Below are 26,011 nucleotides of genomic sequence, written 5' to 3' on the forward strand. Positions count from 1 at the left end.
AGTCCTGCATCTCCACAATCAGTTTGAGAACTCAGGGTATTCTGCCTTCCTTTACTATCTGATAGCAACAAAGGAGAGCTCTTTGTTTGACTTACATTGAAAATCATGTCAAGTGTTATGCTCTTAGAAGATGCCTAAAACTTTGCATATAAAACCTCACTCATCCATTTTTTGCTCAGCTATTTTCATGTGGAATATAGAAGTTCTAATCCTTTATCATTAGCCACCAGCCTCATTGGCAAATTCAGTACATAGGCATTCTTTGTCTTTTTAACCTATGTTATATTCTAGATTTTGAAGACTATGGCCTAATCAGCCATCCCAGCTATCTCTTTGTATATCACTGTCTCTGTGTGAGGTGGACTAATCTTGTTCTGAGGAGAGAGACAGATTACTGGCCAGACAAGTCCTTCACCGCCCACATTCAGGTTTCAAATGTGTTAAAACAGATTTCTTATGAGAAATTTCCTTCACTGAAACAATTCAGAAATACATTTAGTGTGTAAGCACACTCTATTAAGTATTTTAGCTACAAACCCTTCAAGGGAAATTTGTGGTACTTAACCTGCCTAGTTATTCTTTTATTAGTAATCTGGGGTAAACTGGGAGTCATAAATCTTCTGTATTCTTTCTTCAAAATTGCTAAGCAAGAAAGAAGTGAAAAAGTGTTTTCTAGACATGGATATAAGAAAATATGAAGGAAGAGAAGAAAAAAATAAAGCCAAAGGGATAAACATCAGAAGCTTGCTTAAATGGCTCTAGCCTTGTATAATTGCTTTGCTGTCAGCAGGAGTATTAACAATTTTGGACATCAGAAAATTAAATTAACAGCCTGAAAATATTTTACAGAATGAGATAGAGCATGATACATGAAACATAACGACCTCGCTGAAATTCAGCCAAACCAGCAAGCTACTCACTTCCAGAGAGAGGACAACTACTTAATCATCACGGAGCAAATTAGACAGAGCAAATTAGTTTGCTGAATTCCACAGCCTTAGCTACCAAAAAGGAGATAGGCCACTAATTAGAAGGAATGAATTCAAAGTGTGTTATTATCTGTATAAAAAGAGTAGGCAAGATTATAGCTCTGAATCACTTCTACCAAGCTTGAAGGCTAAGTTAGCTGTGTATAAATTACATATATGAAAGTCTATATAATAGTTCAAATGAGTTGCACATGCTCTTTTATGTTGACTACTAGATAGGATTTTTGATACTCTTTGAGAATACACAGACACAAATGTTGACATACAGACATACAAATTAAATATAAAAACATTTTTTCTTTTCTGTTCTGATAATTTCTGTATTATTAAGTAGTGGTTCAGATTGAACATATCAGTTTATAAGTAGGATGAATCTTGATCAATATCACCCCTTTCATCATTATCCCCCATCTGTCTCCTATTTTCATAAGAGAAACATTGAATATTATGGCTACATTCTACTTCTTTAAAAGTGTGATACCTTTAACTGAAAATTAAATGACTATTTTAAGTGTTTTCTCTTGAATGATATTATATTGTTTTTTTCTTTTGAAAGTATATTGCTGTTGGATATGAAATAAATATTTGGACTTAGTTTATCACTGGAGATTAATCTGAAATCATATTTTCTAGTCTTCATTAGCATTCATTTGCTTAATTGTCATTCTCAGCCCCATCATTTCCATTTCTCACTAACTTGAACAATGCTATCTTCTGCTGTTTGCACTTTAATTTAAATTTCTATTAAAGTTTATGAACAGTAATAAGGTCCTGTTTGAATATTCATTAGCTTCTGAATCGTGAGCTATGAAAAGGTGCTTTCTTTTACCTTAATGAAACTGGCACAGCATGGGGCTGATCCGTTGTGACATTTGATTTGAGGCATCCAGTGAATTTTCTCATTGTTTATTGACATGTCTTGTCCAAACAGCTCCCTCGCAAGTGAGCGGCGTGATGAAGGAGAAAGTGCTGCAGAGGAGTGTGGAGCTTTCCTGGCAGGAACCCGAGCATCCCAACGGAGTCATCACCGAATATGAAATCAAGTACTATGAGAAAGTAAGTGCCAAGGGCAACTGAAAGGATCAACAGGGCGCCAAGCATCTCAGGCCACTCTACTGTCCCAGACACTAATGGGGATCATGATGCCAGTGATTTGGAGCTACTTCAAAATGTGTCTTTCATTTTAGCCATTCTTAACCTCCCTGCATCTCTGGTTCATCATTACAATGAGGATTTTTGTAGGCTAAGTTGTTGTGTTGTACAAGTCAAAGTGTTGCATTTATGTGATCTATTCACTTACTCCATTTTGATAGCATAACCAGGGCAGGGCTGTTCCAGTACAGCAAAAACAATCTAATCTGGTACTTTTGGAAAGGAGTAGAACTGTTGGGACCTTTAATGGTTTATCTAATGAATTGTGCTTCAGTGATACTTGGGTTGCCCTGAAATAAGTTCATATTTTATAAATAAGAATACTGTATTAAACAAGTATACAGTATCCTCAGACTTCAGAATCAAAACATGTGATTTTTGTCCCTTTAGATCTTTGTGAAATTTATTCTATATGCATTGTACTAATCGTGTCTAAATATCTTCCCTCTTTACCCTTGGTATAAGACAGCATAGCAGGAAGTCAAGTGTCCCATCCAAGCCCCTTCTAATGGCCAAGTTTAGAAAGTAGTGATATTGCTGATGCATACATGTAGTTATTTCTGTCTCTTTTTTAGAGACAGGATATAGATAAATAGATATATACATACATACATACATACATACATACATACATACATACATACCTTGTCCATAAGTCATTATCCAGAAAGACCTGGTTCAAAGTTTGCAACATGGAAAATATTATAGTACTTTCTAGTACAGGAAATATTATGACAGTGATCATAAATGTAAAAGTTACTAGAATTGACTTAACTGAGTCAGCTGGTTTTCTGTCATGTGAAAACTATTGTAACTACTTAAAATTATCAAATAGAGAAAACCTCTTGGATTGATTGACTTTATACTATGCATTAGTATTAGGTGCTTAAAAAAGAAATAACATTTTTAAATAAGGTAAGGTTTAATATGTACATTTAAATTATCTGTGCTTATTATTTAGATAATACATCCATGTATCGGTAAATCAAGTTATATTTTCTATGCTTTGTTTTTATACTGGAAAAACTATTTCTTGTCCCATCAAGTGTGTTTTAATGAGGATCGTTTGTTTTAACGATGCTTTGGTTACAGTTCTTTTAAGTGAACTCTATCAGTTCTAGGCCTTTCTGGAATTGTGTCAGATTTTAAAGGCAGTGAACCACATTTTAAAAATATACAAGGTAGCAGGAATAAAGTTTCTCATAATTAAAATCTGAAATTTTGCTGGGTGCAAATAGCTCAGACCTATAATCCTAGATAGTTTGGAAACGGAGATCTGAGGATCACAGTTGACAACTACCCTTGACAGGAAAGTTCATGAGATTCTTATCTCCATTTAACCACCAAAAATCCAGAAGAGGTAGAGTTCCAACCTCGAGCAAAAAATTCTCAGGAACAAACCTTGATTTCTAGTCCCAGACTAACATACCAAAAATTGAAAAAAAACTGAAATACTTCTGAAATCTTTACTGTCTAATAATATTTAGGATAAATGTTTATGTAGCTACATAACTACACAATTATCTGAAGACCTCTTAAAAGCCATAGACTTTTACAGAAGACAATGGATATGACTAAAAAATTCTTGCCACTCTTCCCTATCCCAACATAGCAAAACCTCACAACATCAATATTATCTAAATAGTTTCTTTTTGAAATTTTTAGAAGAAAAGCAGGTGTTTCACACTGATATTAGAAACAGCTCAATGTTGTAATATTCCACAAGATACAATGCCACCTCAATAAAAATCGTGTGGCAAAATGAAATAAATTGTGAGGATTGGCTACCACATTATTTGTTTGCAACTTATCATTAAATATTCCCTGTCGATCTTGTTTCTAGGATCAAAGGGAAAGGACCTACTCTACCTTAAAAACGAAGTCCACCTCGGCCTCCATAAATAACCTGAAACCAGGAACAGTGTATGTCTTCCAGATTCGAGCCTTTACTGCTGCTGGTTATGGAAATTACAGCCCCAGACTTGATGTTGCTACGCTAGAGGAAGCTACAGGTAAAATGTTTGAAGGTAATTACCATCTTTGGTTTGGATTTTTATTCTTGGTAACGATTACTTTTTTATTTTTTATTTCAGTCTTGATACTTATGATGATTATTTGCATCAAGATAAATTTTATGTAAAAAGACAAATATCTAAACACTGCATGGGTATCTCAGAAAGATCATTAAAGGTAGCAATTATATCTTGTGGTTAATTTTAGTAATGCTAGAACCTTATGATGTCTCTTTAATATATATCAACTATGTTGATTAGTTTTGAAAGGTGAAGTTAGAAATACAGGTAAGATATACTGGATTTATTTGTTGATGCAACTGATGCAACTGATCTAACAATGTTCTCACTCTGTATCCAACAAAGCTATTTCTTGGAAAACCCCTATACATAATCAGAACCTACACTGGGGTAGACAATGAGAAGACTCATGAACCTGCGTTATAAAATTTACAAAGTTTAGGCTACTTGGCCTTTAGTGATATTTTTACAATTAGAATTCAGGAAGAACATGAAATTCACATTTCTTTTATCTGGTGCATTTTTAAAAGAAAACTTGTTAGAAGGGGTTTTTTTTTTCCTAAGTATACTCAAGCATATAAAGTATACATAAAATATAAGAGATGATTAAATGATTACCATCTAATACACCATACAACTCAGCCTATATGTCTGAAGTCCCTTTCTAGTTATGCTATGATATGTAAAACAAAATTATAGAAAATGCATCAGATTTTCATATGTAACAAATAAGCAATTTATCAGTCCCGAGATGCATATCCCCATTTACTATTACAGTACAAGCTACAAATACCACTTCTTGGGTACCACTGCTGATTGCCATTGAGTGTATATTTCTGTTTGGGAGGGTTTTTTTGGTTTGGTTGGTTGGTTTTTGTTGGTTGTAGGGCCTGAACTCTGAGCCTGGGCCCTGTCCCTCAGCTCTTCAGCTCAAGGCTAGTGGTTTACCATTTGAGCCACAATGCCACTTCTGGCTTTTCTGCTTATGTGGTGCTGAGGAATAGAACCCAGGGCTTCATGCAAGCAAGGCAAGCACTCTACCATTGAGCCACCCTCCCAGCCCCTGTTTGAGAGGTTGCTTTTTGTTTTTAATTTCTCCTGATGTTACTGTTCAGACAAGATACATCTAGCTATGACTTCCTCCTATTCTTGCAGTGAAGTTATAAATAAAAAGGAATAGAAAAATACTATATCATTTTCTCATCCTGCATTTTGAAAGTCTTTAAAACAAATTAAATCTCCAAATATCTCCAAACAAATATAATTCTCCACTTCAGCTTCTCTGGACAATAATTGGAGATCAGAGTCTTGTGGACTTTTCTGCCAAGGATGACTTTGTAACGTGATCCTCAGATCTCATACATCTTAGTAGCTAGGATTGCAAGCATGAGCCACTACAGCCTGGCTTTTGTTATATATATTTTTTAACAAAGCAGCAATAATATGATACATACTGAAATTAATTTAAAATGTTAAAAATGCACAGTATTATAATATAAATTTATCAATTAAAAAGGTTGTGACATAATTTGGTGTGATAAGCATATGACAAGTACTTTGTATATTATCTTTTTGTTTGTTTCTTATGTGTACTAGAATTTGAACTCAGGGCCTCAGTTCTCAGTTGTGTTTTTCAGGTCACAGCAGGGATACTATTCCTTGAGCCACATCTCCCCCTTTGGCTTTTTTCCCCCCTGGTTAATTGGAGATAAGAGTCTAGCAGAATTGCTGGTTGCTGGTGGTTCACACCTGTAATCCTAGCTACTCTAATTAACCACCAGAAAACCAAAAGTGGTGTGTGGCTCAAGTGATAGAGGACTAGCCTTCAGCTGAAGAGCTGAGGGACAGTGCTCAGGCCCAGAGTTCAAGCCCCACAACCGACAAAAAAAAGAAAAAAAGAAAAAGAAAGAGTGTAGCAGATTTGTCTGTCTGGCTTGTCTCCAAATCATAATTCTGAGATCTCTTCCTCTTGAGTAGCTAGGATTATAGTCAGAAACCACTGGCACCTGGATCATATTATCATTTTAAATTGATTTTACAAAACCCAAAGTAGTTTTGAAGTTTGCCCATATTTTTATCATCAGAATATCTCTTACTAGAATGTGAAGTTGGTGAAAAAAGGAACTAGGCATATATATTTTATTTTCTTGCCAATGCTTTTTATAGTATTTGGTGCTTAAAAGGCACTTAGAAAATAAGAAATAAAGTAACCCTCATTCATGTAGAATAGATTATCACAATAAGTCAAAAAATACTTTGACCTCCAAAATCTGTGTTTTTGTTTGTTTTTTCTTATGTACATTTGCCACATCAAAAATTACAACACAAAAATACCACAGAGAACTAAATTGAACTATCACCATGTGGAGATTGTCATGTCTTGTAGCTTCCGGAAATCCATAAGCACATTGAAGGCAAATGAGAGTATAAAAGGAAAGAAATGTCAACATATCACAGAAAAATCATTTTCGTTTTGTTTTTGTTTTTTGATCGATCATGGGGCTTGAACTCTGGGCCTGGACACTATCCCTGTGCTCTTCAGCTCAAGGCAAACGCTCTACCACTTGAGCCACAGTGCCACTTCCGGTTTTCTAGTAGTTTATTGGAGATAAGTCTCACGGAGTTTCCTGCCTGGGCTGGCTTTGAACCACGATCCTCAGATCTCAGCCTCCTGAGTAGCTAGGATTACAGGCGTGAGCCACCAGTACCTGGCTAGAAAAATCATTTTTAACTTGCAGGTTCTATGGAAAGTCCTTGAGGATCCTCAGGGATTTGTAAACTATGCTTTGAGAAGCACTAATTTAGCACAAGATGCTGTATTAAAAATGAGGTGCACATATATAGTTGCAAGACAGTGGTTGTATTCTCAATGAAAATCTCAAAGAGAAACAGGTTCACAAATTCTGTCTGTAGAATTAAAAGAGAAGTTTCAGATTATGCTCTTGCACAAACATACTAAAATCAGTTTACTGCGCGCGCGCGCGCGCGCGCGTGTGTGTGTGTGTGTGTGTGTGTGTGTGTGTGTGTGTGTGTGTGTTGGTCCTGGGGTTTGAACTCAGGGACTAGGATATGTGCTGTTTCTTAGCTTCTTTGCTTAAAGCTAGCACTCTACGACTTGAACCTCACATTTTGGTGATTAACTTAAGAGATAAGAGTCTCATAGGCTTTCCTTCCTCAGCTGGCCTTGAACCAAGATTCAGCACATCTCTTGTTTTAAAAAAAAAATTAAATGATTACTTTCTAAATATAACCTTTACAAATGGCTTCTCATATTTATGTCTTATTAAAATATTGACCATAAATATCAGTTATAGAAAGATTGACATCACTCTATTTATAAATAAAGGAAAAGAATAACAAATTCTTATTCACCATTCATCTGGGCTCAATTTTTCAATTGAGTTTCTGAAGTTAAGAAAAAAGCTAAGCTTAAGACAAGCAGAGAAATAGACCTCTGGTCCACACTGATGAAAGCAAACAATATCCACACTTACATACATAGTATCTTCTTTCTTTACAAGTAGTTCTAGTCCATTGGGTTTCTTCTCACTATGTATTTAAAACATCAGATTAAAATAAGACAAAACAAAACCCAACCAAACCAACCAAATATTTGAAGTATCTTTTCTTTGGTGTGTGTCTATTAAACTATAATTCAACAATTGAAACTTGAAAGTTGTTTACTTCTTTTTTTAACTTTTGTCTAGTTCCCTCAGGAGCAAGTCAGCAGGTGGTAAACCAGGTATTACAACAAAGATTTTATAGCACCTCTGTTCGGAAGCTATCAGACAGATAATTTCACTGTTGTTCAGCATAGGAGCTAGTTAATTATCATAGGTGTACAGAATCAAGAGATAAGTTATCAAAAGAAGTCAGACATGATTAAAATAGAGAAAGTCTAAATAAGAACCAAAGATATACAGTGTACTATGGCAAGACATATTTTGATTGCTTGTGATTTCCGACTCTGGAGACCTAGTCCCTTGACACAAACAAAATGAATGGGATTTTCCATCCTGCTTTAATTATAGAATATAATTGTTGCTTGTTTCCGAAGTAAACACAGTATTGACTTTATATGCTGTAGAATATTTACAACCTGATACTTTACTGAAATGTGAAATTTCATTGTCTTATGGTTCTGGTGATTTCATAAAGTCTATACCAGTACTGAAAGTATAATACTATGGGGAATATATCACAAAGGTGGCTTAACACTATAAAAAACCTTAACTAACTTGGAAAAGTAGAAGTGGAAACTGCATTTTATTTTGAAACATTCTGGATTCGAAGTTGTTTTAAAAGATGTGGAACATCCAGACACTGGTGGCTTACTCCTGAGATCTGAGCATTGCAGTTCTAAGACAGCCTGAGCAGGAAAGTCAGTGAAACTTTTATTTCAAATTAGGCACCAGAAAACCGGAAGTGATGCTGTGGATCAAGTGGTAGAGCCCTTGCCTTGAGTTGAATAGCTCAGGGCTCAGGGATGGCACTCAGGCCCAGAGTTCAAGCCCCACAACCAACAGGAAAAAAAAAGATGTGGAAACATATACTTGCATCCAAAGAGATATTAGAAAAGCACAACTAAGCTTGCATTAATACACATAGGAGAATTACTTAGTTTTGTACATGAAATGTCTACAGTAAGAGATTTTTATGAAATCTTTCTTTTAGGTACTTGCAGAAAGTTTGTCCTTCTGTAAATATGCTAACACATACCTAACTTTAAGTAAACATTTCTGTATATTTACACTATTATGATGTAATAAATTTATTTAAAATTAGAAGTGAATTAAACAAAACAGACATTTTATTTAACCTCTCACATTCTTGCATCATATCAACTGTTTCTGAGGCTGTTTCCTCTGTCTGCAGCCACAGCTGTCTCCAGTGAACAGAATCCTGTTATAATCATTGCGGTGGTAGCTGTAGCAGGAACCATCATCCTCGTCTTCATGGTTTTCGGCTTCATCATTGGAAGAAGGTAGGACGTTGAATTATTACAATATCTACTATAAAACATGCTTTCTAGAATTGTGTCATCCTGTTTTTGATTTAGTACAACAGTATTTTGAATAAGAAATACAAATAATACTTCTCCATTATAAAATATTAAATTGCAATGTAATTTTATTTTTCTCAAGTCAAAATACAATATAACTTTGATCACTGCCTCTAGTTTAAGGGGGCCTGAGTATTATCATTTCTATTGGATAAATTTTACTGGTTTTATCCAGAGTTACATTATATAATAAGCATGCAATGAATCTAGGGGGAATTTTTTTTTTTTTATGTCTGTGCCAACCCACTTAACATTTTGGATTTTTGCAGAATAATACATAAACAAATCTTAACTTGTTGACAAAAATCTAGGTCCAGAAAATTTCCTCCTATTCCATTGACACACTCAATGGCTCTTGTTTTCTGAGTAGATTTCAAATGATGTCTGTTAAAAAAATGAATCATAATGATGAAAAAACAGATTTGATTTTTTTTTTGTTTTATGGCTTCTTTTCGGTTAGTACATTGTTAAAGAAAATATTGAACAGTGCTGGATGTTCAAGATAAAAAGTAAAATCATTTCTCTTAATTTGCATTTTTCCAGGCACTGTGGCTATAGCAAAGCTGACCAAGAAGGGGATGAAGAACTTTACTTTCATTGTAAGTGTTTGGCTTTTCTTCATTATTATTATTATACACACCCCTTAATATAGAAATCTGGTTTGTAGTATTGGAAGGAGCAAATTCCAATGCATCATGGTCAAATTATATAAGAAGTTCACAATGTTATGTTAAAGCACTTGAATAAGAACTTGAGAATGAAAAATCATGTGATGTGAATTCAAAAACATGAAATATGTTCAGAAATGTAATGTCTGCATTAATATTCAGCTGATTTTGCATCACAGTTTTTCCTTTAGCCAACTTGCCCAAATTATTTATCATTCCACTAACAACCCACTAAATATTGCATGACACCCTTTTCTAGCTAAGGAATGTCCTTTCAGGTTACAAGGTTAGACCCTTTATCCCAACCCACTGAATGATGCCACTATGAAAAACTATCCCAAGGAGCATCTTTCTTCTATAAATTGATTATCAATGATAGTTATTTAAAGGGTTCTAAATGGTATATTAATAATATTCACACTTTTGAACATTTCTTATGAATGTGAGTTCATTGATTTTTACAAGGTTTTGTTTGAATATGTATTCTGAAGAGAGATAAGGAAGTCAAGAATAGAGATACAGATATATATATGATATATGATCAAATTCTTAAGACAATATTATGATGTACCTATGTAAAGGTGATGAATATCAAGCAAGCCACTTATTACCCTCATGATTCCTTAAAGAAAAAAAAAGCACACATGAAAATATGTGGTTTAATACACAAATGGTTCCAGGTATAGTGGCTCACAATCATTCCAGTAGCAAAGAAACTAAGCCAGGGTAGCAGATTCAGAATAGCCTACATTGTAGAGAGAAACCTTATCTGGTTTAAAATAAAAATAACTGTGGATACTCTTGTAATCCTTCTTTAATTTTATCAAGGTGTTTGTATCTGTTGAAAACCAGTTCCTTGACTATAAATTTTGAAAGAGAATGTGCTTTCACATTGTACAGATTCAAACAGAATAGGAAACTATAGAGTGTGCACCACTGAAACTAAGAGGGGTCTGTGAAGCAAAAAAAGGATTGGTAGCTTAACATGAAGTTTACATTCAAGGGACTTTCACTTTTATGGACCACTTTTCACATCCTGGAAGCTCCCATCAAGTTTGAATATAATCATATATTCCTTTTTAAAAAAAGAGAGTATCCCAAATTATATGCAATTCAAGCCCCATCCTTGACTTGATGGAATCTCCAGGAATTATTTTAGATTTTTTCCACTGTGGGAGCTTCCTCTTACTAATTTAGCCCTCATTTTCTTATGAAAATCTTCAGTAATTAGCACATCATAGCACTTGATAGCTAGAAGATATACAGAAAATGTGATGGCTACATTTTTATTTTCTTCTACCCTGACAGTTGAGAATATAGTTAACACTTTCCCAAATAGGAAGGACAGGATTGAAATTTGAATGCCTACATTTTGATATCTAGTGTAAAAAATGTATATTGAAGCATAACCTGATATTGTAATCTCTGGAAACCCAGATCTTATCCATACACAAATAATTGATTGCCATAGTTATTTACTATTATCATAATATATATATATATATATATATATATATATATATATGTCAATTTGCTTTAACTTACTGAGTATATCAGACACCCCAAAATTGTCATATGTGTTTTAGTTTGTTTGCTTTAACTTACAGGTTATTTCAGACATTAAATTAAAACATGTCTCATTCCAAATTTGTTCTCTAGCCTGATAGGTAATTTTAGTCATTCTGCTCCACATTTCACTACAGATTTCAGTGGGTATAGAGAGCCGCATGCCTCAGTTGCTGACATAGACAAGATAAGCTTGTTGTATATCAACAGTTTTTCTCTCTGCACTAAAATATCTATGGTGGTTTCAAAATACTTAACATTTATAAAAAATGTAAATTGAAGTATGAAAATGTTTAAGAGCTCACACTCTTAAATTGAGCTAAGCAACAGACCCGAACTATCTAGAATTGTCAACTTCTTTTTTATATCTACTTTAAGGAAAAGAAAAAGTTGACTTAACTTACTCTGTTCTGGTAAATCTTTCGTATTTTTGAATCATTCTCTCTATAAAGATATCTTGCCATTTGATGAAAACCAGGCACTGCTTTTACTTTTGTGGCTTTATCTAAAATACCTTAAAGTACAGTTCTATGGGTGCCAGCTATTTACAAGCCAGGTTCCTTTCATTCCCTTAGTACACAGACAATTTTCCTAGTTGCTAAGACATCAGATTGGATTTTACAGAAAGTTGAAAGCAACCATTTAACTAGCTTTTAGAGCACTGAATTTAATACAATGTCCAGTCACTTGTAGCAGGTGCCCTCAACTCTCCATGGCCCAAGTGCTCCATTTAAAGACATAAACACAATGGAGGAGTTGAGGGAAGCAATTCCAATTTACATTTTGTTTCCTCCTATCATTTCTTCTAACAATGTCTTGGAATCCAAGCTGGGCAGTATTTCATGTTTTCATGCCAAAAGAGCTCTGGCCTGTCAAAATATTTTATGACAGCTTGAATAAAGAACCATCAGAGACCCGTTTGAGATGCAGAAAGCTACCTCCAATCTAGTTTCCTTATCAAAATAAACAAAAAGAAAAAAAGGAGAGAATAACAAGGGAGAAGACGGCTCTTTCTCCAACTGCCTGACAATCTAGGAGGTTAACCTATTGTTTTCTTCCCTTCTCTCTCTTTCTCTTTCCCCCTTTCCCCTGTACTCCTTCCTCTCTCTTTTCTCATTCTATCCCCTCTCTCTTTTCTTCTTGTGTTGTTTTTTTTTTCATGTTCAGCTTTAGTAACAAATGAGCATCTGTCAGTTTTATAAACTGCAACAATAATTGTTTAAGACAATCAATTTTGGATAAACAATCAACTACAGCAGAATAAATCAAGATTTTTAAATCCCATTTTCCTTTATACATTCTGCTTCTTTTGGTTTGTTATATGTTTATTTTTAGAATATAATTTAAATTTAATGTGACAACATAAGCACAGTTTAGGCTTTGGTGTAATATCTAAAGAAATATATTGTTCTCCAAGTATAGTAAGAGTTAATGAAAAATTTGTTTGGTGGCTTTGTTAAAAAAAAAATAAAGATTTTTTAAGGATATAGTGTAATTTTCTTCTTTGCATTAATACAATCAAATATATGCCTATCTATCTTTTGTTGTCTTTAACTAAATGAATAGATTTGAAATACATTATTGTAAGTGAATTTGATATGAAGTTTACTTATCATTTTCTGTTACCTGCATGCTTCTGGGTACATTTGAAAATTTTTAACATTTAAGATGATTCTCTGTTGTCTGAATTTTAACTACCTTTTGTGAGGCTTATTGGCTACCTCTTTATAGCAGCTAAAGTCTTCCAAAGCCTTATAACTGAAAGTTCACATAAACCATTCTTGTTTCAAATCTCTGTCATACTTGGTTAAGAGAGCCCAGGAATATTGTAAATTTTCTATCTTTACTCTGAACTTTGTATATTAGGCCTCTATCGCCTTTTGAGGTGAAAATGAATCTATGTCTTTAGAATATTTCGCTCTTGATTTTGTGATAGCAGTCCCACACATCCTGTATGAATTTTATGTACATGTCAACGATGGTTGGTCTTTAAAAATAAATCAAAAGAATACGTAAGATGTCTAAATGTTTTTAATATTGCTGTCAGTGTAGTAGTATACCTGTAAATGAAATGTCTTCTTTTCCCAGTGTATTAATTTGATTGATTGACTGACTGATAGATTGACAAATGTGTTTCCAAGGCCATTCCAACCTCAATATGGCTTGAACTATGCCATGATAGCACGGAATTTAATTACAACTCCAGTCTGATAGGCATGTCAGAAACTTTGGTGGATGTCTTTTGTTGATTTACTGGAAAAGCAATTCAGTTAGTAACCTATGAGCTGGATCCCATGTTACCTATAGAAGCTTGCAGATAATACCTATACGCCAGCAGACTGAAGTAGTCTGTTAGAACTGCTGAAAATCAGGTGATGTGGAAGCAAGTTCACTGTTCCAAGGAGCACTCTGCATAATGAAATTCCTGGGCTGACTGCACAATAAGTGCTTTGCTTCATCACAGTCATGCTTTCTTACATCATTACAGTTAAATTTCCAGGCACCAAAACCTACATTGACCCCGAAACCTATGAGGACCCAAATAGAGCTGTCCATCAATTCGCCAAGGAGCTAGATGCCTCCTGTATTAAAATTGAGCGTGTGATTGGTGCAGGTAAGGCTGTTGTAGTTTCCTTGTTCAGCTGTTCCGTTTAGCCAAGATTGAAAGTCATGCATCATAATGACAGGCAAATAATTATACCTCAAGTATAGAACTTTTGCATTTGCTTGAACTATTAGGAGCAATGAAGCTGGACTTATTTATGAAATCGTAAGGGGAAAAAGAAGGTAGCGTGTGGCACACGGAAATCTATATATATTTAACTACAGTCAGAATATTCTGTTTTAGTTAAACTGCTTCATAATAACTTTTGCCTGTTATTCAAGAAATAACTTAATACTTTTTAAAAGTCTGGGCTTTCCTGTAACTTACATATTTTTGCTTACTTGATTTCTCATCTCTTACGAAGATTTAATGTTTTATTTTTATAAATATTGCTCATTGTACTATTGAAGTTAATATAGAAAATGTATATGTATGAATTAATTTATTGAACTATTTCTTTGTAAATACTTTCATAAAAATTATACATTTTGGTTCCAAGTCTCATAATTCTAGCATATACAATGGATACAAACTTCAGACTTTTAAATCTTTAATAAATATTTGTTTCTCAAGCTTTAAAAGAAGTAGCAATATTTAGAACTTGCTCACATGCCTTATCATTAGTGTGAGTTAGATTTGTACTTCAAATGTTGGATTTGAAGTATATATTACTCCAGTTGAAAAGTTATGGACTGTGTAACAGACAATGAAAGAAAACTTAACTTCTGTGAATGAGCTCACATGGGTCTTGAATTTTAATTTCATTTTTCATTCTTTTCATAAACTCTTTCATTGCATCTCTGGGAATGTATTCATTTTAACTTAATGAGCATGCTCTATTACTTAGAAATGTATTGAAAGTCATTAATTCATTTTCTTTGAGAAAGAAAATATTTTATAAATTACAATAACACCTGTCTTGCTCTGTTTCTTCAGGAGAATTTGGAGAAGTCTGCAGTGGTCGCTTGAAACTTCCAGGAAAAAGAGATGTGGCAGTGGCCATAAAAACCCTGAAAGTTGGCTACACAGAGAAACAAAGGAGAGATTTTTTATGTGAAGCAAGCATCATGGGACAATTCGACCACCCCAATGTTGTCCATTTAGAAGGGGTTGTGACGAGAGGTAACATCTTTCATTCATCAAATGGACTTTGCCAGATGTTAGCATCTTTTACACAGTTTATAAAATCAAGTTTTAAACATTTATGCATCAACTGAATATTGCATATTCTAAATGTTTTTTGGTTTATTACTAATAAAAATACATCTTTTATGCTATCTCTTCAGAAAAAAAATGAGGGAAAAATCAGAGCAGTATTAGAGCTGAAGAATACAATCTAATGGTTGGAGCAGAGATATTTTTATTTAGCATCAAGAGCCATAAAAGTGATGCTGTTTATTCTTTTCTATATAAAACATCATTGAGTTTTCCTCACAACGCCGGGGTCTGAAGCACACCTTTCCTTGCCTTTGTATGATTTAATTTTATGAACCATGTTTGTGTCTTACAAGGATGTTTCCTTTCTTTTTTATCTCTAGCAACATCATCCACAACATTAAAAATACTTGTATCCTATATATCCAGCCTCTCATAAGAGCACCCTGGGTTTTTCTGGGATGAGAGTGAGAATAACTCTAAACTTTATATTCTGAATTCTGAAATAACATTTTTCTTGTTCTTAATTTCAGGAAAACCAGTCATGATTGTAATAGAATTCATGGAAAATGGGGCCCTAGATGCATTTCTCAGGGTAAGTACTAAAATTATTATTCTATCCAAAATACACTATGCTTGTAGCCAATATAATTTTACAAACTTTGTTTTGATGTTCACATCATCAACTTTAAGAGGTCAGCAATTGATTTTTAAAGATAAGAATAACAGTGTTCTGTTTTGGCTTAAGCTAGCATATTTTGAACATTTTGATATCAAGTAATAGAAAATGTTATTGTTAATATCATAATTGAAGTATAAAGTAAACGTGAAGCCTAGAAATTTAAATATGTTACTGAATGGCAACTAAATTATGTGACTTTTTTGTAAGTGATACATCTTAAATATATAAACATGCCGGGCGCTGGTGGCTCACGCCTGTAATCCTAGCTACTCAGGAGGCTGAGATCTGAGGATCGCGGTTCAAAGCCAGCCCGGGCAGGAGAGACCATGAGACTCCTATCCCCAATAAACCACCAGAAAACCGGAAGTGGCGCTGTAGCTCAAGTGGTAGAGTGCTAGCCTTGAGCTGAAGAGCTAAGGGACAGAGCCCAGGCCCAGAGTTCAGGCCCCATGACCGACAAAAAAAAAAAAAAAAATATATATATATATATATATATATATATATATATATATATATATATAAACATGTATACTTTTATTCTCAAAAACTTCAGTTACCAATACACATACATACGTGTTATTCCACCTGGGAAAGAAAAAATAGCTAAAAATTAAAATGTCAAACAATATTTATTTTTCATGGACTAGAATGACATAGTCAACTCTGATTTCTGGGCAATCGTGTGATTTACAGAGACTCTTTTCCTTGTTACATGATCTTAATATACCTAACAAGTTCTTTGCAGCATCACCTAGATAGTTCATCATCTGAAACCCACACTCTCTATGCTAAGTGTTTTCTACAGATATAAAAAACTGTGGATTATGATGGGCTTAGACTTGAGAAGTTGAAGCAGGAGAATTGTGAGTTGTAGGCCAACCTAAATCACATGGTGAGACTCTGTCTCAATAACTAAACCAAGTAAACAAAGCAAAACAAAAACAAGAAAAGAAAAAGCTTAGAGATAAGTGATGACTAGTCTAGTTGCAAACAATTTTTGATCTCATTTACTACTATATATAGCTAAGAATCATTACTTCAAGTAAGATCTTTACAAGGAGCAAAGAAAGAAAAAATATCAGCACTAGTCATCTGCTGCTTAGAAATTTTCCCTATTTTCAATCAAATAATCCCCCTCTCCTTTGTTTTTGTTTTAATATTTGAAGAAAAATAACTTACTATGAGTATTTATTTTTATTCTCTATTTCATATATTGTTTATATAATTTTTGGACTACAGGCAACACTTAGATACTAGCTTTATCTGAAAATTACCCTATGTTGTGGGAATGCATGATCTCAAGCTATTATTATTTTATATTAAAATGAATTAGTATAAATGATGAATAGTATATTTTATCGGTATCAATGAAATCAGTCTATGTTATTTTTCTCCCAAGTCATCTGTATGTTACAGAAAATTAATGAGCATGTCTTATGCAATCCTAAATGGTAACTACACAGACATATTTCGTGATGAGGTTTTTTGTTTTTTTTTTCTCAGATTAGACAGAGTTAACCGACTTTTGTTTTGTCTCCCTGCAGAAACATGATGGGCAGTTTACAGTCATTCAGTTAGTAGGAATGCTGAGAGGAATTGCTGCTGGGATGAGATATTTGGCCGATATGGGATATGTACACAGGGACCTTGCAGCTCGTAATATTCTTGTCAACAGCAATCTTGTTTGTAAAGTGTCTGATTTTGGCCTGTCCCGGGTTATAGAGGATGATCCTGAAGCTGTCTATACAACTACTGTAAGAAAAAGTCTTAATTCTGGGTTTGTTTATATAGTTAACTTTTCCAATCGCAGAAACAGAACTTAATGCAAAATTAAACAGCAGAAAAGAAGCAACAGAACTTCAGCCTTCTTTTTTTTTCTTTTAAAAAATTAGCATTATTATGGTAACTATATGTAAGCAAAGATTGATATCATTGCTTGCTTTGTACTGGCATATCCTTTAAATATGGTACAGTTATATAACAGCATAAGTTACAAGTTGATTATTATAGCAGAAAACATAGTCACCTCTTTTAAAGTCTAAAAGAATATTACATATACTAAATCATTACTTTTGTGACACTGGAATAAAGAAAACTATATGAAATATATTTAAATATTCCCTATTTCATTCTCCTTGCTAGTTACATAGCTTATTTGTCATTGCTTTGAAAATTAAAATTTGTAAGGGAGTACAATAAAAAGATTAGTAACTTTAAATTTACAGAGATTCAAGTTTAATAAACTCAATGCTATTGGCTTGCCAACCAATATAGAAATAGTAGCTTCAGATCTAACCATAAGTTATCCATAAAGCTATTATAAATATTTAAGTATCAATTTATTTTTAAAACAGGGTGGAAAAATTCCAGTGAGGTGGACTGCACCGGAAGCCATCCAATACCGGAAGTTCACGTCTGCCAGTGATGTGTGGAGCTATGGAATAGTCATGTGGGAAGTTATGTCCTACGGAGAAAGACCATATTGGGACATGTCAAATCAAGATGTAGGTATTATACTACTGTTAAAGCAATATCTAACAGATGCATTGTTATTGGAACTTATAGATGATGGCTTCCTAAGGGGGAAAAATAGACTTATAGCGTAGTTTCTTAGTTTTCCACAGTATTACCAGAAGTTGCCATGATACTGTCTATACATTAGTGGCCATTTTATTTTTATTTTCATTTTGAAGAATTACCTTCTCTCTTTTTTTTCAATTTAAATGCCATGGGCTAGTAGCGAGACTATAGTAGATATTATCTCTTTTATAAAGGTAATGATACTTATCTTAAGAGCTAAATGGGAGAGTCATATAACTAAAATAATTATTTGTACAGAGGAGGTAAATGAAGATGATGTTTTCCTTTTCCATTTAAATAGATGTTATGAAAATTAAAAAGTGCTTAATTAGCTATTGAAAAGAGTTTGAATTAAAATTTAATTCTATGTTACAATCTAGACTTAATGATCAATATTAGTGATGTTTAGATTGTAACCAGGAGGAGAATTTCTGAAGATATTTTACATAGTATTTATTAAATATGGAAATGAGAACATATTAAGTAAGGCAAAAACAACTTGTTATTCTTTGAGAAAAGAAGCCAGACCATGAGGATACCAATGACTTTTTTTTTCAGTACTACCATTTGTACTTAGATCTGCCCATTTTCACTCTTGCTAGGCTGACTTGACCACAGACTCACCCTTCATCTGTTTTGTGCTGGTTATATTATTATTATTATTATTATTCCATGCTAACTGGAACCATGATCCTCTCAATGTCAGCCTCCCATGTAATTTAGGATGACAGGTGTGAACACCACTGTGCCTGTCATGGATTAAAAAGGGATAACAGAATCCTTTCCATCTATACTGGCATTAAACTGCAATCCTGCCATTCTCAGCCTGCCAAGTAACTAGGAATTCAGGGATGAGCCAAGGGCCCCAGACCCCAGGGAACATCTGTGAAGCAATGCAGCATAAAAACAATGTATTTTGATATTATTGAGTTGAACTTAATAAATGTCTATTATGTAATTCAAGAAGATTCAACAATGTCAGATTTTTTTTAATGTCCAACTTGTGAAAACACAGGTGAAATATAGCTAAATTTAGAGTAATCATAAACCTAAGGAAATGCCCTGGATTGAACTAGAAATCTGGTGAAAACTGCAGTTCATAGCTGATGAGAAAATACTTCAAGAGAGCACTTTGAAAAGCCCAGAGGAAAGGCTTAAGGAAAGGTATGAATCCAACCAAATGGACTCATTCTACTATAGCAGAGGTGAAATTCACAGCTGGTGATGGGAAAGGAAGATTACAGTATAGTAAAGCAATGAAATTGAAGGTCTGGAAATGATTGAAATGCAAGTTCTTGAAGCAGAGGGAAAAATCATAAAATATTTAAGGAAAGTTTGCATTGTCACTTAGAAAAAGAACGTGACAAACAAAACTTGGTTTGGAATCACTAACTCTTAATGTATTATAGACAATGAGACAAGCTGATCATAGCTGAAATGGAATTACTTTTCAAAAGCGAATTTGAAAGTGTTAGATACAAATTGTTGTTCATGATTTTGGAATTGACCTCATAAAATTCTTAATATTAAAACTGACAGTTTTTTTTTTTTAATAACTGAAGTGAAAAGTACTCAGGTGGTATTGTTGAGATTATTTTTCCTGCTCCAAATTTCTGCCTTAACTGAACATTTCCTGTCCCCAAATGGGAAAGTTCTTAATGTAGTTAAATGTGTTGGTATTTTGAATTGAGTTGTCTCAAGAAAGTTTGTCATTTGTTTATGTATTGTTTTGTTTTCATTTTGTGATTCAAAGATAAAAGTCTAAATGATGAGTCTTTTTGACAGAGGCAAAGCAGTTGATATTTGGCAGGTCTCAATGTCATAGATTTCACAGACTGTCAAAATGTGGGCAAACAAATCCTTGGGGCCCAGGAAGAGGAATATTTACATTCCCCAGATACTGCATAGAATTTCTTCTGACACCTTCCTTCTATACTGTCTTCAAGCATCAAAGGATTGACAGAAATAGAAGATGACCAAAACTCAAAGTTCTTCTTATTTCCAAAAATAAACAATAGAAATGTCCAAGAGGGAAAAATTTAATAGCGATAATTTTAAGTTTTAAAATTACCTAAATTTTTTTTCTGGAACACAAACCTAATAAATATAGAATTAGTGTACCAGAGACAAATATTAAATGTTTATCAAACAAAGGTAATATGTGTAGGGTTGTGTGCATGTCAGTTTTGAATGCAATATTTAGCATCATCTGTTTTGTTTTTAATTTTGACATTATGAATTAAAATTTTAAATATCTGTGTAATAGTAGAAATCTTAGTTTAGTTTGTAGAGTGAAATTGCTTATAAATATTCATCTTATTTAATAATTGAAATATTTTATACTTAGGTTGTTAAAATTATATATGAGCCATTGTGTATTTAATTTCTAATATACTAATAGAGAAAACTTGATAATTAAAATTAAAATTTTCTATGGAATTGGTTCTTTACGTGACATCTCTGACAGGAATTCATACATCCCAAAGAATGTTGTAATCTATCTTATTCATGGAGAAACTTATGTGTTTATGTGAATATCTCTGGGAAATTTGTTTTAATCATCTCTATCTATACATATTTGTTCATATATATGTACATTTTATATGTATATATAAACAGAGAGAGATGGACTTTGTGTGTGTGTGTATGTGAATTCAAATTAGGTTCTTGTTCACTTGCGTACTCAGCAAGTACTCTACAGCTGAGTAACAACTTTTGCCTTCCAAATGGATATATTAAATGAACCAATTCACTTTGCATTGTCTAAATTTAGCAGCTAGATGTTTGTCAAGGATTTTCGAAAACCCTTAAATTTCGAATGCATTGGATTTTAAAAGACTTTTCATAACACATGATGAAAACATGGTGTAAATTGCTGGTTATATTTCTAAGCAAGTCCACAAAATCCCAAGCTGAATGCTGAATGAGATGTGGTCTCTGTAATCACAGTGAGGAAATAGAAAAAGGGTTGATGTAGAAGTCAAGGAGTCGGATAGCTGTCAGGAGGCATTAGTTCCACTCTGGACAGAGAAGTGCTCAAGAAATTCTTGGGAAAATAGGATCCTGTATGCCTAGACCCACATCCAGATAGATGGTTACTTGATTAACCCTTGAATGAGCACTGATTTTTGTTTTGTTTATAACTTTCTTGAGTATGAATTGTAATACAAGCAAATTAGTCACGATATTTATTAAAAAGCTAACCTTACTTTAAAAACCTTCATTCTTCAGAAATGTTTGCAAGTATTTATCCTTTTATTTAATGCCTTCGAAGGAAAGTATTTTACATGTGTAATGATCAGTCATAATGGAAAATGTAGAAACTAAAAGCACACTTTGAGCTAGATATATTGGGTTAGACCTGTAATCCTAGCCATTCAGGAGGCTGAAAACTGAGGAAAATCTGTAAAACTTTTATTTCCAATTAATGACCAAAAAGCTGTAAGTGGAGCTGCAGCTCGCATGGTAGAAAACTAGCCTTGAGGAAAAGCTCAGGGACAGTTCCCAGGCCTTGAGTTCAATAACCAGGACCAACAAAAACACACACACAAACACACACACACTTGATTTTTCACTATATATATATATATATATATATATATATATATATATATATATGTAAAAATTAGATTTGTATCTTGCTTAGTCCAAATCAAGAATTTAGAATTACAAAATTTTGATAGTATGACTTTTTCTGTTTATAATACTGGAGGGAATTTATTGTTTCTTAAATTGACCAAGACAGATGAATTGTTAATTTTACTAATATTTTGCCATAGGCTGATAAAAAGTTAAGCTTTCATAAATACATGAGACATGGCAATAATTCCTTAGAGCATCCATTAAAAGTCCCTAAAAAAAGCAGGGTGGCTCACTCCTATAATCCTAGCTACTCAAGAAGCTGAGATCTGAGTATCACGGTTCAAAGCCAGCCCAGGCAGGAAAGTCCATGAGACCCTTTATCTCCAATAAAACCATTAGAAAGGTGGAATGGTGCTGTGGTTCAAGCGGTAGAGTGCAAGGACAACTCCCAAGCCTAGTGTTCAAGCCCCACAACCGACAAAAAAAGTCTTCACCAATTTATGTCTAATTTATTTATATATTATGTCTAATTTTTATTAAGGTATAAACAAAATTTTATTGGTAAAACTTTGACATAATCCCATAAATGGAGTGGAATTGTGTGGAATACAGGCCATGTTATTGTGAAATTTATGAAATGAAAATGAGCATTGAGCAGATGACGGAAGCCCATCTTTTCTATTCTATTCTAAGTTATGACTGGTTCTTTATCATGGGAGTCTTTCTATGATCTTTTTCTCTCAATGATCTTTTCCTCTTTCATAGTGGTCCCAGCTACTGGAATAATATAAATACATTTTTCAGCATAACTTTGGTTTTATTCCTACATATACCTTGACAGTATACACAAGAGTCTCAGTTGTGTCCCAGAAATCTTTTCACACAATGTTATTCACCCTTCACTTCCTATTCTTCTGGTAATTGTCAATGTTTGTTAGGTTTTGTTTTGGCTAGTACCAGGACTTGAAATAATGGCCTCACTCAGTTTTCCTGGGTGCTTGCGTGGCTAGTGCTCTAACACTTGAGCCTAACCTTCAGCCTAGCTTACTGCTGACTAATTGGAGACTTGCAGACATTTCTGCTCTGGCTGGCTTCCAACTTTAATCCACTGGATCTCAGCCTCTGGAGCATCTAGGATTACAGACATGAGCATCCATTACTAGGCTTAGATTTTTTTTTTTCTTACATTTGCACTGTTATTGTATCAGCCAGTGTCAAAGGACCTGTTACTCATTCTTGCGTATATTTTAATTCTTTATAAGCCTGTCTTATTTGTGTTGTTTACCTTCTTATTAGCTTCCCAGTTCTGCTTGGATTAGTAATAGCTTTCTTCTCTCTTTTTTTTTTGGGGGGGGGTCTTTCCTTCTGATTGATAAGTAAGAGGCTTTCTGATTACCTTGCACAGATGTTTATGCAAGCCTATTTTTCATTTTTAATTAACCTTCATGGCCTGATATGAGCAGGATTTTGGCCATGTTATTAGATTAAATATAAATAGGCAGTGGTGTACTGCCTATTAAGTTTTCCAACCAACACTTCTAGTTATCAAGCCCTGATTTGTAGACTTTCCCAGTTTCTGGGTACAGTTTAAAACTCAACCTCACCCCATGCATTTTACTTCCACCAGCACTGTGAGGTAACTGAATGTGTAGTAAGAAAGGCAGCCTCCTCTCAGGAACCATTACAAATTGACTTTACTGTATCTTTACATTGGACATTAAGCTCCGTGTTGTTTAAAAAGCAGTCCCTGAGGTTGGTAATGTATTCCTTCACAGTGCCTTCACATGTTTGCATCTCTTTTTTGGGGGGAGAGGGGGGATCCGGTTGTGGGGTCTGAACTCTGGGCCTGGGCGCTGTCCCTCAGCTCTTCAGCTCAAGGCTAGCGCTCTACCACTTGAGCCACAGTGCCACTTCCGGCTTTTTTTTTCTGCTTATGTGGTGCTGAGGAATCGAACCCAGAGCCTCAGGCATGTAAGGCAAGCGCTCTACCACTGAGCTACCTTCCCAGCCCATTCCTTTTCATTTTTTTAAATTCACCTATGTACACTTACAATTATATTCGAGGAAAATAGTTCCATGACATGATCATTTTGGAAGCTTCTGGGATGGCATAACAATATTTACACGTCTTATACCATGAGTGACTTAATTGCTTCATTAACCGGTAGATGTCATCATATTGTATACTTGATGAATCCTATTATAACATGCTTATTATGTATGGATGTTTTCGGGCTAGGGGAAACATGAATCTATGGCAAAGCAATCTACCTCCTCCTTTTGTAGATAAATCATGTTGCCTAACAAATGATTTGTTGTATTGTGCTTGTACTTCAGTCAGTAATATTCTAATGTCCCTTTGGCTCTTAGGTTATCAAAGCAATAGAAGAAGGTTATCGTTTACCAGCCCCCATGGACTGCCCAGCTGGTCTTCACCAGTTAATGCTGGACTGCTGGCAGAAGGAACGTGCTGAACGACCCAAGTTTGAACAGATTGTTGGGATTCTTGACAAAATGATTCGAAACCCCAATAGTCTGAAAACTCCCCTGGGAACATGTAGTAGGTAAGAGTTCCTGAAGGGAATGGAAATAAATGAAATCAAATATTCACATAAGCTGCTTACCTTCTCAACCTTACCCCAAGAGCAGATCGACTTTTGTGTCTAACAATCATCTTTATTAAACGTATGGTGCTTACGGAAGATTCTTTTTTCAGATGGTTTACATTAATTACTGGATAAAGAGAATCCATTTATTCTTCACATTGGATACTATGATTTTTTTCTTTCTTTAACAAGCTTTTAATTGGAATTTTGTGATAAGGTGGCATTTACTATTTTCAGGTGACTATTATTATTTACAATAATTTTATTACTGTATCTCCATTGTCTGCCACATATATATTGCTTCTTTTACTGTGTTGTTGAATGAAATGGTTCTGCAAAACTAAAGATTATCAAGGTAATACGACACATGATTTAAGAAGCTTGCCCTTTAAAGTGTCCCCTCGATTCCTGCACTTGGATTGTTGCACTGTGATTCATGTTACTAGTTCCTTTCACTTCAGCTTCCAGGTAAGCCTGATGATGTAGTCTACAGGTGGTATATTTGGCTCTGGGGAAGGTGCATTATCTCCCAAGGTGCTTACAGGGAGTCATTCATATGGCAGATGTGTGATATTCTCAACAGTATCTTTATGGCCTGAATAAGTTAGAACCCAACCAACTGTGCTTCATTTAATCTGATAATGTTTTTGTAAGATCATTTTTATTCAGTTTTTCAGGTGTTTTAATATGCTGTGGAGGTATTTTTGTTTTCAGTTTATTTCTTGATTTTTTTCTTCTTGCATTTTTTTTTGTTTTTTATTGTAAAAATAGTGTACAGAGGGGTGACAGTTACATGAGTAAAGTAATGAGTACATTTCCTATTGAGCATCATTACCTCCTCCTTTGTTTTTTCCCTACCATCCCTTCCCTCTCCCCTTGCCCTAGTCTTCCCTTCCCCACAAGTTGTAAAGTTCGTTTTCTACATAGTGTCTTGTACATCTTCTTGCATTTTTATTGGTATTACAATGGTGCTATACAGAGGAGCTACAGTTGTATAAGTCAGATAAAGAGTACATTTCTTTTTGGACAATGTCACCCTTTCCCTCACTCTTTCTCAGGTTTTCCCTCCCATCCCCATTCACGACTTGTGTAGTCCATTTCTACACAGTGTCTAGTATATGCCACTATTTCATTTGTTTACCTTTTGTCTTACAATTTCTGTGTCTTGCCTTACCCTACCAAAAACAGAAAAATGAACAAACAAGACAAAAGGAAAAAAATAAAAACAGCAATAATGAAAATAACTTCTAATTTCCATTTCCTGGAGTTCATTTCAATAAATATTATATGATCAAATGCAAATAGTATTGTGTCAAAGAATATCCTCCTTT

The 26,011-nt window shown here is 34.1% G+C and overlaps 1 protein-coding gene across 6 annotated transcripts in view; it reads left to right on the forward strand.

The window, feature by feature from the left end:
• The window catches only part of Epha7 (EPH receptor A7), a 167,569-nt gene that overhangs the window by 136,095 nt on the left and 5,463 nt on the right, over nt 1-26,011 (forward strand). For 2 of the 6 annotated variants that reach the window (XM_042679552.1, XM_042679556.1), the window contains exons 6-15: nt 1,921-2,045; nt 3,985-4,168; nt 9,050-9,158; nt 9,780-9,835; nt 13,959-14,084; nt 15,012-15,197; nt 15,764-15,825; nt 17,457-17,666; nt 18,267-18,416; nt 24,445-24,638. In XM_042679552.1, coding sequence (XP_042535486.1) covers nt 1,921-2,045; nt 3,985-4,168; nt 9,050-9,158; nt 9,780-9,835; nt 13,959-14,084; nt 15,012-15,197; nt 15,764-15,825; nt 17,457-17,666; nt 18,267-18,416; nt 24,445-24,638 — 1,402 coding nt within the window. Of the gene's footprint in view, nt 1-1,920; nt 2,046-3,984; nt 4,169-9,049; nt 9,159-9,779; nt 9,836-12,637; nt 13,487-13,958; nt 14,085-15,011; nt 15,198-15,763; nt 15,826-17,456; nt 17,667-18,266; nt 18,417-24,444; nt 24,639-26,011 lie in introns of those variants that run through there. The other 4 variants (XM_042679553.1, XM_042679554.1, XM_042679555.1 and 1 more) reach the window with 4 other exon arrangements.

Source organism: Dipodomys spectabilis, unplaced genomic scaffold, assembly GCF_019054845.1.
Source record: "Dipodomys spectabilis isolate Male_0828 unplaced genomic scaffold, ASM1905484v1 ptg000053l, whole genome shotgun sequence".
Classification (NCBI taxonomy): domain Eukaryota; kingdom Metazoa; phylum Chordata; class Mammalia; order Rodentia; family Heteromyidae; genus Dipodomys; species Dipodomys spectabilis.